This window comes from Uloborus diversus, chromosome 1, assembly GCF_026930045.1.
Source record: "Uloborus diversus isolate 005 chromosome 1, Udiv.v.3.1, whole genome shotgun sequence".
In the NCBI taxonomy this organism is placed as follows: Eukaryota; Metazoa; Arthropoda; class Arachnida; order Araneae; family Uloboridae; genus Uloborus; species Uloborus diversus.
This window is the reverse complement of record NC_072731.1, coordinates 160091663-160104338: the sequence shown is the minus strand read 5'-3', so window position 1 is coordinate 160104338 and position 12676 is coordinate 160091663. Positions and strand designations below refer to the sequence as shown.

The following is a 12676-nucleotide window of genomic DNA, read 5'->3' as shown; positions in this document are numbered from 1 at the left end:
GAATGATTATAATTAAAAACAAAAATCTTTCAATAAAAAAAAATCAGTAATACTCACATATCCTTCAGGATGAAGCTTTATTAAAAACTTTTTTCTTTTGAAACTAAGTTTCCGTATTTTAACCCAAGAGAAAGTATTTATTTTTGTAAAATTTTGAAACACCAAAACTCCTAGGTGTGCAACAGCTAAATTTAGAGGCACTCCCTCATGATCCTGAAAAAATTATATATTTTACATTTAAACTAGTCACTTTACATTTTACATTTAATTTTACACATAAATATGGAACAGGAAAAAATGACTCAAAAATCAACATAAAATAATGCTCAAAAATTAATTAACCTTAGCTGGGGTCATTCTGATGCCATACAACTCACAACGTCTTGCAGTTTCCAACAAATTAATATCAGCCTCTGCTGGTGATTGACCACTAAAAAAAAAACACCTTTATATGAGTAAAGCCAAAATATGTTTTGAAACAAATAATTTATCACAAAATTAGACTATAAAATTTAGAAGGAATAAATCTCATTTTTTTCTACCGATGAATTTAAAACAAATAATTTTGACTTAACTACAAAATTTAACTATAAAAATTTATGAGGAATATATCTCATTAATTTTCCAGAAATGACTAAATACAATAAAGTTACAAGGTATGTGTAATAAATGTGAGGCAAAGAACCTTATCACTTAGTGTTTTTTGTTTGTTTTTGCTTAAGTATTTCAGTTATTCTTATGTGTGATTACAAAACTGTTCTGATTGTTTAAGAATCATGGACTGATTCAAAATATCACATTAAAAATTGCTTCCTGTTTTATAAAAATGGACTTCAAATAGCAAGGGTGTTTGAACATTTAAAAACAGAGCAAACGGAGAGCATCTCACATTAAGTATTGAAAAGTAATTGTTTTTACTGAATTTCATATCTTTAACATTAGCCTAGTGATGGTATAGTTTGTAATAACCCGCTACTAAGATATATATTCAATACATTTGTATTACACTAAATACAGTCAACTCTCGATAACTTGAAGTCCCATGGGATCGGCTAAAACCTTCGAGTAATTGGTAGTTCCAGTTATCGGAAGCTCATTCTCAGCCTTCTAAATAATATTTTTTATTATATTTTCCAGGTATAGTGCATAATGGATGGACTGTAACACTTATAGTTTGGATAAAATTAATTATTAGTGCTACGCAAAAATTACAGAGTGCTACACAAATCTTTACAGAGGATAAATTTTATTAAGATACTTTAAAAAAGGTAGTGATTTTTGACTGCTTACATTTTTTATTGAATCTTAAAACATCATTAAATTTGTATGTAGAAGGGCAAATTTTTTGAGCAATCACGATTGCAAATTGTTTCCACTTGACTGTTCTTAACGTTTTGTTCCTTTTTCAGATTGGACCGAGGCTTCTGCAGTGCCACTGCCCATCGCCCTCTGCAGGCAGGCCTCCTCTGGTCCTGAACACTGTCCCCCGGAATCCAGTGGCGTGCATGTCCTACACACACATAAGTGCACCTTTACACACATACACTCACACCTTTGTGCATACATGCAGGTCTATGCACACACTCAAGCCTTCAAAGAATATTTTTACAAGCTTGGTTCTTACCAATAAGAGTGAGATTAAATAAATAAATGATTTCTTGCTAAAACACTCAAAAATTGTAGTCAAATCTTAATACAGTCAACACTTAATAGAACGACCTCCTATTGCTCCGACCTTCCGTCATAGCGATCGAGGCATGAAGTCTCATTTCCTATTCCATAGATGCAATGTTATTTTATTGTCCATTAGAGTGCCTAAACGAAACCGTTCATTCCAATACAACGTCCAAAACTAAGTTTCAATTTTTGTATTATCCTCTGGACTAACTATTCGAAAAACTAATCATTAAACATTTTATGTTTCTAAAGGCAAAATGTTTCTATTGAAAAGAAATATTTGTTGGTTTTGAGTTAATAAAGTGATGAAAACTGCACACAAATTGTAGACGTTACAAATTATGTATAATTTTTTTTGAGAAAGTCAAAAAAATGGGAAAGCTTCTTGTATCCTACACATTTCAAAAAGAAAAAACAAACAAAAAAACTAAAAACTAAACTTTTTAAACTTATTTTGTTAGTTTCTTGATTCTCTTTTAAAAAGAAGCATATGAGAAGTTATTTGTGCATTTAAAAAAAAAAAAAAGACTAAATAACATGCAATACGTTATAACGACCTCTTGTTATAGTGACCAATTTTGTTTGGACAACAGGGGTCGTTATAAATGAGCGTGGACTGTATCTTTATGTTTAAATTCTAAAGCAGCAAAAAAAATTTAAATTAAAAATTGAGGGAAGAAATAAAGGTGGAAAAATAAAAACTATTTACACAAAGTTGTATACCACTTATTTCCGATCTCAATTTGTTAATTTAAATTTTATTGGCTGCTTTAGAATACTTTTAAATATAAAGATGTTAAGACAATTAAATATAATGATATTAAGATAATGCAATTTTTGAGGGTGTAATAAAAAAATCATATGCCGACCAGGAGCCTCTGTCCGCAGCTGGCTTTGTATGCCAACCTCCTTACGACACCTGCAGTGGACGGTGGCTCAAAGATGCCTGCGGCAGGTGACAATTGATGACTTTAATACTTTTACCCTTAGATGCCCGGCCCCTTGAGATTTAAAGGAGTGAGACAGTGCAGAATGGCTTTCCCTGGATGTCCTGCATTCAACAGTACTAGTATTGACCTGGTAGACATTCACAGCCCAGAAGAGATAGGGTTACAGAGACACACACAGCTTTTAATTGCATATATTTTATTTAATTTTTTTAGTGTGAAGCAAGCTTACAGAAATGAATCGATTATTTCAGAAAGGGCGTAAGTCCAAGGGATTTCCATAGGGCTTATGCCCATTCCAGGGCTCCCAACACATTTTAGCTTCAGAAAAGGGTAAAAGAGGACCATTTTTAATCAAAAAGGGGACTAAAGAGGACCAGTTAGGATCAAAAAGAGGACCTTGGGAGGACCACTCATAGTTAAACCCATGAAGCACCAAAAGGCAAACTAGTTGCCAGCTGCTAAATTTGTGAAGATAATTCGTTAATTAACTATAATAACGAGAGATACAATTCTTTTATCACCAGTGAAACTGATTTTTTTTTTATCCATTGATAAAAGTGCATAACATTGGGGGGGGGGGGGGGGGGCACTTAGTTCAGCACTTAAGGCAGCCTCTTTAGAACTAAATAGGCATAATGATACATTTTGACTTGAACAAGGGATGCTGGTAGTCTTACTGAAGGATAGGTGAAGTTGCACTTCATCTTTATTTAGTTTAAAATTATTTTTATGTTTTTTCTGTCTTTTAATGCTTCTTAATATAACGTTATCATACACTAAACAAAAAAAAAAAACTTTATTCTCTTGTTTTTCCCAGTCTCTAATTTTGTTCCCATCTTCATCAGTTTCATCTAACTATTTGCTGAGAAATTTGTACTTCCTCATGACTCACACTGAAACCTAAAAAATATTGTTTTGATTTTCAACAAAGCTACAACTGAGTTTATAATAAAATTATTTTATATTTGAATTTTAAATTTAATTTCTTTATCACACGGTTCATATCCTTTAGGGAGAAAAAAAATTAAGCACTTTTCAAGGGTAAAAAAAATGTTTTTCAAGGTACTACCCTAAATTCGCAATATAAATATTACATGCAGATTTCATTTAATGCTAACATATAAAATAAAAGAAAGTACTATAAAAAGTATACGAAAACAAACTGCTTTTTCTACAAGAGACACTTTAATAAAAGATTTACTGTATTGAAAGTTTTCTTTAAAATGTCTGAAATGCTCAATCACAAAGAGAAACAGATCAACTTAGATTTAAAAAAAACTCCATGAAGTGCTTTGAACTTTTATGCGGGTGGGGGGAAGGGGGGACTGATTCCCCTCTTTAGCAGGCATTATGACTGAAAAAAAATGTACAAAAATTCGCCTTTATAAAATTTTATATTTCAACTTTGTTTTAAATATACAAAAACTAAGTTAAAATGTTATGCACTCAATTGTTTACATTTAATATCCCCCCCCCCCCTATAAGAAACAGTAATAACCGAAAATAAGCTAATAATAATTAGATTTAAGTTTGCAAGTTAAGGTTGCAAAACTAGAAATATGAATTTTAAAAAAAAATTATTTATTTTTTAGTTATTTAAATAAAAATTAAAACGAGTTAATCTAATGCAGCATGTCAAAAACAACTTCAAATTGCCAAAAATATAAAAATATTTATTAGATGCAAAACGATTGAAAGCTCAGATAAGCAAATTTTCACGAACCAAGTTCAATTTTGGCATACTTTCCATAAAATAAATTTATTTATTCTCTACTAAATTAAACACAAAACATGCTAATCTAAGGTAGCATTTGGTAAAATAACATTCGATTGGGCAAAATATTTTAATATTTTCATGATGTAAAAAGATTGAAATTTCAAACACTAAAACCCATTTTCCGCGAAGTCCAATGTTGCCATGATTTCCAAAATAATTACTTCGTTAATTATTGAAATTAAGCGAAAAATAAGTTGATCTAAAGTAGTATATGTCAAAATTACTTCCTATTGTCATAAACATAAAAATATTTACAAGATGCAAAAGGATTGAAATTTCAAACGCAAGAATCAGTTTTCCGCGAAGTGCGAGTAAATTCAATGTTGTGATGGTTTCCAAACTAATTCCTTCGTTAATTATCAAAATTAAACGAAAAATAAGCTAATCTAAAGTAGTATATGTCAAAATAACTTCATTGTCATAAACATCAAAATATTTACATGATGCAAAGGGATTGAAATTTCAAACGCGAGAAGCAGTTTTCCGCGAAGTCCGAGTAAGTTCAATGTTGTCATGGTTTCCAAACTAATTTCTTCGTTAATTATTGAAATTAAACGAAAAATAAGCTAATCTGAGGTAGCACATGTCAAAATAACTTCCAATTGTAAAAAAACATCAAAATATTTACAAGATGCAAAAGGAGTGAAACCTCAAACACGAAAGCAATTTTTCGCGATACTGCATATCAAACCTATGTTCAGAAAATTGCACTGATGAAATATTTTTAAAAGAATTACAAGCAATCTAAAGTATGCTTTAGATTGCTTTTAATGATTTTTGAAAGAATTCAAGCAATAAAGAAACTTTTCATACTTTTTCAAGGCTTTCAAGAACTTGGAAAAAAAAAACTTTATATTTTTCAGGAACTTTTCAAGGTTTTTCAAGGGCGTAAAATTTACGAACATATGCGGCTGGAAAAAAAATGGCGCATGCGCCACGAGATTACTTCCGAATTTATTTGCAAAAGAGGTGGTTCATAGCAGCGTTACTATTACAGTCAATGCACGACACAACAGTCTCAAGAGCTTGGGATTCAATGAAAACTTTGAGATGATTATTCGAGTTATCGAGATCCAAGATCGGAAAGTTTATTCGTTATTGCAAACGTGAGGCTGCAATTTCAAGAAATATCGGTAGCACACTGCTCCGCGATTCGACGTCATAACTCTTCCCCCAAACCTCTTTTTTATGGATTTCCATGCTGCAGTGGTTGAAGGAGGAGTAATGACGTCAATCTAAAGCGAAATAATATGGGAAAGTCAGGTTAAGGCGCCGCGGCCGCGTGTTTGGGTGTACAGTATCTTTGAACACAATGGAAACTTTTAAAATCTGATTTTTAAGTAAAAACAATATAAAAGCGGACTAATCGGACCAAAATGTTAAAAAGCGGACTTTGGCGGGAAATGCGGACCATTTGGGAGCCCTGCCTTTCTGAAACAATTGATTCAAATAGTCTTCAGATTTAGAGAACATTTTTAATATTTTATTTTCAAGTTTTATCATTTTGATATTTTGTGAGAAACTGAGGCAGTTTAATTACTGAAGAAGCCTCCTAAATTTCATCTCCACATGGTTTACTTTTAATATCAATTTACCTAACAGATAAATAAGTGTGTACATGTGTTTGCTTTATAAAAGTTTCTATACCTTTTTTGCAAACTACACATTTACAGTAGTCATTTTTATTTGTGCAGTTTCAAGCATAGATTTGCTTGCAGATTTTTAGGCTGTTCACACCTGTGTATTTGATCTAGCTTTCAGACTTGAAGTTTACTGCCAGTTACTTTTGCATTTCCTTTTTATCTATCCTTCCAGTCACCACCATATTATTAAAGCATACTATTAAAAAGTCTACAGACAAAACTATAGAAAATCTTTTTTTTTTTTTAAGTACACAAAAAATAAAAACTTACATAAGTTTTTTATGGTTTTCCATTATTTTTCTTTCAAGTTCAAAATCTTGATAAGGAACAAATTTGAAACTTGACAAATATGAAGTGTCCACACACTTTTCTGGATTAAAGTCACCAAAATCAGCTAAAATAATAAAAGCTACATCAGATAAACAATCCCTACAACATTATTTTATACGCTGTTTATATTTTACATAAATTTTAGAATCAATAAAATAACACAAGATTTCTGTGCTCTTTTACTTAAATATCTGAAAATTACATTAGTTTTAATTTGAAAATCAGAAAACCAACCTAAATTTAAAAGAAACATTTTACGGTACTTTTCTGTAATAGGTTGACAGATTTTTTATCTTTGGTGATTTGAATTTATTTATGGCTATTAACCTAGTAGCAGAATATTGTAAAGGGTAAAAATTCTAATTCAAAGACAGTCTGCAAAGTATAACATTAGATTAGTCATAGTGACTTATTATTAATCATCATCAACAAAAACCTGAAAATAAAATGCAAAATTTAAAAATTACAAGTAAAAAAAAGTTAAAAAAATAAAATAAAAAGAACTAAGTTGCAGGTTTAGCAACTTCGTATTTAAAACATGGTAAAAATTAAAACAAATCATGTAAAAAAATTTATTTTGGTTTGCACGACAGACACGTTAAAATTTGTTTTTAAAAGTCTAATATTATGGAATGCCGCATGTTCTCGATCAAAGTTGCTTCTAAAAGTTTTCAAAAGTTTTTGTAGCCTGGCGGAGAACCATTAAGAATCGTAAATCTTCTCACAAAAACCACATTTAAAATATTAGCATATGCAACTCAAGCTTCAGATAAATGTGAATCGATTATTTCAGAAAGGGCATAAGTCCAACTAATGTAACTTTCCAGGAATCAATAAAAAGTGATTATTTCATTCAGAAATGAACTAAATTTTACGAAGATTTTTATGACTAATCTAGCCACAAATAGGATCATTACCTCACCTTAAATTATGTTTCATTTCATCACTGAAATTAATTACAATTTTCTTTTTAATTTCGACTTATGCTGCCCTTTCTGCAATAAGTGTCCTGAAAGACTAGTTTAGAGTGATGAAAATGTAAATGAAATGAAACAGACTTATTTCTAACTGATTTATGATTAAAAAAAATAATAATAACGTGACAAAAATAATTAGGGAAGTCTGCATTCATAAATTCATTATTTTAAGAAAATACATTGTGTATTTTCCTCTTTCTCTCATCTTGTTTTAGTGAAATAATAAAGTCTGGTGTACAAAAAAAAAAAAAAAAAAAAAAAACTGAGATAAAAAGCAAAAGTTTTACATGTGTATAAAACTATATTCATATTTGTATTCATCAAATGCAGCCTCCATGGAAATATTTTTTTCTATCCTTCTCTTGTCTAGTTTTCCGTACCAAGTTCGATGTAAATATTAGTATGACTATGTTCAAAACTGCACTGAATAATCATCTTGATATTCATTATTTCTTTCAACAATATGAAAAGTTTTCCCTTCATACTCAGTATTGGCAAAGGTAGTTCAGCCAATAAGCCTTACTTTGCAATATTCTCTTGAAAACCGTCTATAAAATAGCTAGCCTGAAACCGTTCCTTTTATGTTCTATCGAATATTTAAGCACCATGAATGTTGACAATTGAAAACATTTGTTGCCCAGTAGAATCTTTGTCCAAAATCTTAATTTGAGATATAAGTCCTCTTAAAAAATGAAGGCACCTGTTTAGCAGTTACAGATTTCACTGTTTTCAACAGATGTGATGATGTACATTGATGTAATTTCAGTATTTTACTTGTAAGAGATTGAATTTCACATGGTTATAATCTGTCATAGCTGTTGAACATTCGCTTTGTTGTCCCAAGATCCCGGTCGCAAAGGACAAACGAATGTCCTCTCAGAGGAAAGTCATCAGCAATCTTGTTGAATTTCTTCAGTGTTATTTCTAGAAAAAGTCTCCTGCAGTGTTGTTCTTATTTGGACCAGCATACATTTCACTGAAAGCATACAGTTTTTTCGCAGGTCCTAGAAGAATATTAATAAAATCCCTAAGAAATTAGCGATTTTCATTCGGATTCCATGATTTCGAATCCCTCCCTAGCCCACTGAACTGACGAACCTACTATTGCTGAAATTATGCTAGATGCGTGACAAAATCTACCGCGGAACAAAATCTGTATCATGTCAAGTCGTTTACCATACCTTGTAACTACGTGAATTTTTGTATTTGCCATCTTATGAGTGTCCTGAACAAGAAAATGCAATGTTCCCCACCCCCAAAACTTGACATTTTTTTTGCAAACGGAGAACAAAAAAACGTCAAAATTGATCAATTTGAGTTCACGAATAACAACGAATTCTCTCGACAGATGGCGCTGCACATATTCCATTTCTGGATAAAAATAGTAGTTCACTTGGGATTTCAATAAAGAGTAAGGATATTTTATGTCTTTTTACTCTTTTAACAAACATATTTCATCGAAATCTGACTAAAAAATGTGTTTATATCTTGTTCATTTTTGATCAATAGTTTTTTTTTTTTTTTAAACAATATGGCAGCAACTAAGGAGCAATGTGTTGTTTGTTATTGAGAATTGAAACGGGAAACTTAATTTTCCTCCAGTAAAAAGTTTTGCCAAAGAAATATAAAGATAGGTGGCTTGAATTAGATTTATAAAAATATTTTGTAGTGTACTGCACTAATTAACATTTAAAAAAATTACAGAAACTAGTAGCTTGATACACAAAAAAAGTAGATAGTAGTGATTTCTGGAAACAACTTTTCAATTAATATTAAAAGAAAAGCATTTTATCAGCAGCGCAAGAAAAGGGATGGTGTACAGATCCAGGCCCCTAGCTAGAAGTTCAAAGTTAATTAATTACATCCTACAAAATATAAGTTCAAGATTTAATTATTGCTCCAATGAAAGGGTTTAAGCCCTAAAAACCTCCCATTCGGCACAGCTTTGATAGCAATGTTAAATGTGGTTAATTTTATCAACTAACGTATATTGTTTAAAATTTTATTTAAAAAGTTGTCATTGCGTTCTTATTTTCTCAAATTCATTGTAATTTTATGTGTAACTTTTTGTAACTTAAAATAAATATCTTTTATGATTTGTCAAAACAATGCGTGTATGTTGAATTATAAAATTAATATTTGATTGCAAATCCTTTTAAAGTATCAAAAATATTTTATAAAATGTACATTAGAGTAGTAGCAAATTTCTTTTTGACTTCTACAGTCATTATGTTACCCACATTATTACCACACAGTGGCATTCGCATTTGTCCATGCCAGAAAATATGCTGAAGCAAGAATGTTGTTCATGGAAAAAGACTTGGTATTTCAAACAAATGTTTCTACAAAAATGACAAACTATTTTACTTTGTTGTCTATGTATGATATGGCAGCAGTAAAAGCAGGATTAAATGCAAGGATGAAAGTGAGAATGAGCAATGCTCAAGTGACACTTGCGAGTGACTTAAATTAGTAGCAAATTTAAAAGTATTAATGATTGATATTAGAAGAAGTGGTCTAAATACTAACCATGGACTAAATACGGGCCACCCGCTGAAAATGAGGGAAAGAGGTTGTGCTCAGTCACAAAAATGGTACCTAATGAATCAACAAGCAGAGGCAAAAGCGTAGTGAGCAAATTACCTTGATAGCTAAAGCATGTGCTTTGTCATTAACTGTTTTATAAGAAACACTCGCTTTGAAGAACTCAAAACTTTTCGAGGCTTGTACAAGTTAGTTTATATCTTTCTAATATGTAGAGTGAAGTAAGTGGTTTTTATCTTAAAAAAAGTAGATTATATGGGCTTTCTTTCAGTGTACTTGATTTGAAAGATTTGTTTGTTTAGTAATGGTTTAGTACACAATAAACATAAAGTACTGTGCGGTCTAAAAAACGAGCTACTCATGTTGGTCCAAAAACGGGCTAGCCGGTTTTTAGACTACCATTGGTAGCTCGTTTTTAGACCACACTGTTTTGATACTTGAAAGTTTTGACTTAATATAATGACTTTAATTAGTCCATATGAAATATCTCCAACCCCCACTATTGCAAAGAAAAAGAACAATCGTGGCCGCAAGAGTGCCAAGACTTGCATCATCACCGGATCACCCTACAAAGATGAACTGGTAAAAAGTGTGGAGCATGCCTTGAACAACAGTCGGAAAATTGGGAGTAGGGAATCAGTTGCCCGTGAAAAGAGAAATCATCCAAAATCTTCAAGTCAAGGATGAAATTCCAACGGCAGCAGTCGGACTCGAAAGGAGACCATACTGATCTTCCTACAGATGGCAACGAAAAGGATGATGAGTTGGTCATCTTTTTTTTTGATAAATCTGATAATAGCAATGAAGTATGCATATTTTATCACAGATTCTTTTTAGACGACATTACAGGAGAAGTGTGGATTCTCTGCTGCAAGGCTAGACACCAGAGTGTGTGGATGGAAAATAAAGGTTCACTACATTTGTAACTTCTGCAACTAAAAAATGAAATAAATGATTTTTATTTTTTATAAAAATATCTAAGATGATATTTAAAAAAATTTTTGATTTAAAATTTCATACTTTTTATTTATTTTTAAAAGATAAAATATTTTTTCCTCAAATGTCCCGTATTTGGACCACCTCTTGAAAAATATGATTTTGCCTTTTTCGTAATCATGAAGTTTTAAAACACTAAAAACTGGTGTAATGGTTTTTGAACCCTAAGATCACCTTCATGAATGTTTTAAAGAGTTATTGGTTCTAAAATTATTCCTTTAGCGTGAACAAGTAAATCAGTAGGTAGAAAATGAAAGTGGTGGTCCATACTTGGACCACTTCCTCTAATGCTAGACATTCAGGTATCAGTATGGCCGCTGGGTAATTTTCAAAGTTTTACTTTTAATTTTAAATTTACTGTTTTACTTTAACATTTAATTTTTATGATCATGATATATTTGGTATCAAAATGGGTATGAAGATTTTAAGGCATTCACTTGCTAGAAGTCTCCAAACTGTTTGACAAAACTTGTAATTAACTACCAAAAATTTCAAGGAGGCATTTTCAGCACTTATTAATTTTAAAATCTTGCATTTATCAAAACAATATATATCTTTAAATGCTAAAATTCAAAACGAGAGAATAAAAAAAAAGTTGAAATTTTGAAAGTGGAGCTATCAGAAATACGCAAAAATAATGACACTACAGTTTTATTTTGACTTGATAGTATCAATTGAGCTTCATACGGATACATTTAGAAGTTTTAAATTACTTTAAAGTTGAAAAAAGCACAAAGTTTTCAAAGAAACGCGAAGAAATTACGAAAAATTGCTACCAGAACAACTCACATTCAGCGACCTCTAAAAAAAATAATGCGCAATTATTTTCGTGGAAACATTGTATTGTTCTGACCTATTATGCTTCTAGGCCTGTGGAAAACACTTTTCTTTTAGTTACCGAATGTGGTAAACAAAACTTGATTTCTAGGCATCTTTCAGAGTTCGTCCTGCGGTCTAGGAGGAACTCTACGAGAGTTTTTCGCGGGTTTTCAAATGGGACTTGAATCAAAGAAATCGAATAATTATTTTGGGTAGAAAGAGCCATTTAATGCCCTTTTTGGGCTGGCCCTAAAATTAAAATTCAAAGGATTCGGTTGTTTACTGGTGTTTGAACCCCCCCCCCCCCATGTTCCTTTTCGGGTGCCCATGTACCTCCCTGCCAAATTTGGTCGAGATCCGACGTAAACTGTGGATTTCTATAGGGAACATACACACACACACACACATATATATTCTCTGTTTTATCTATATATATAATGTTTACCTTGTACTAAATAAGAAACAATAACAGCTGTAGTATTGTCATTGCATTGTAAAAGGCCATTTCCAAGGTCTTTTTTCAACTGAAGAGTAAATAAGTACCTGAAGTAGAATGTTTCAAGTTAGCATGAAAACATCAGATTAATTTAAAAACAAACTTCAGAAATAGGAGAAAAATTGTTACTTGGTGAATTCATCTTCTAATTGAACAGGATCTGGAGTGTAGAACTTTACACAAAAATACATGGATGGAAATGATGTTGAAAGTTGAGAACACAAAGGTTTTAAAAGATCCAACCAGCACTGTTGCAACAAATTAAAACATTTTAAAATTAGAAACATAAATTATAAATACAATGAATTATTATTATGGATAAAATATTTGAAAACTGAATCCATAACATGATTAAATATATTTAACGCATAAAATCTACAAACCAATAACACGTTACTAAAATATGTTATAATAGAATCCTGTTTGATATTTCTTTCGCAAAGTCCGCTGATGTGTAGCATGATGCA

General features: G+C 31.2%; 1 protein-coding gene across 1 annotated transcript in view; it reads right to left on the bottom strand.

Moving 5' to 3' along the window:
* LOC129233253 (FERM, ARHGEF and pleckstrin domain-containing protein 1-like) overlaps positions 1-12676 on the bottom strand; it is a 141309-nt gene that overhangs the window by 114848 nt on the left and 13785 nt on the right. Inside the window, exons 4-8 of the mRNA XM_054867307.1 lie at positions 12339-12457; positions 12159-12256; positions 6318-6441; positions 343-430; positions 58-213 (exon numbers count right to left, since the gene is read on the bottom strand). Coding sequence (XP_054723282.1) covers positions 58-213; positions 343-430; positions 6318-6441; positions 12159-12256; positions 12339-12457 — 585 coding nt within the window. The remainder of the gene's footprint in view (positions 1-57; positions 214-342; positions 431-6317; positions 6442-12158; positions 12257-12338; positions 12458-12676) is intronic.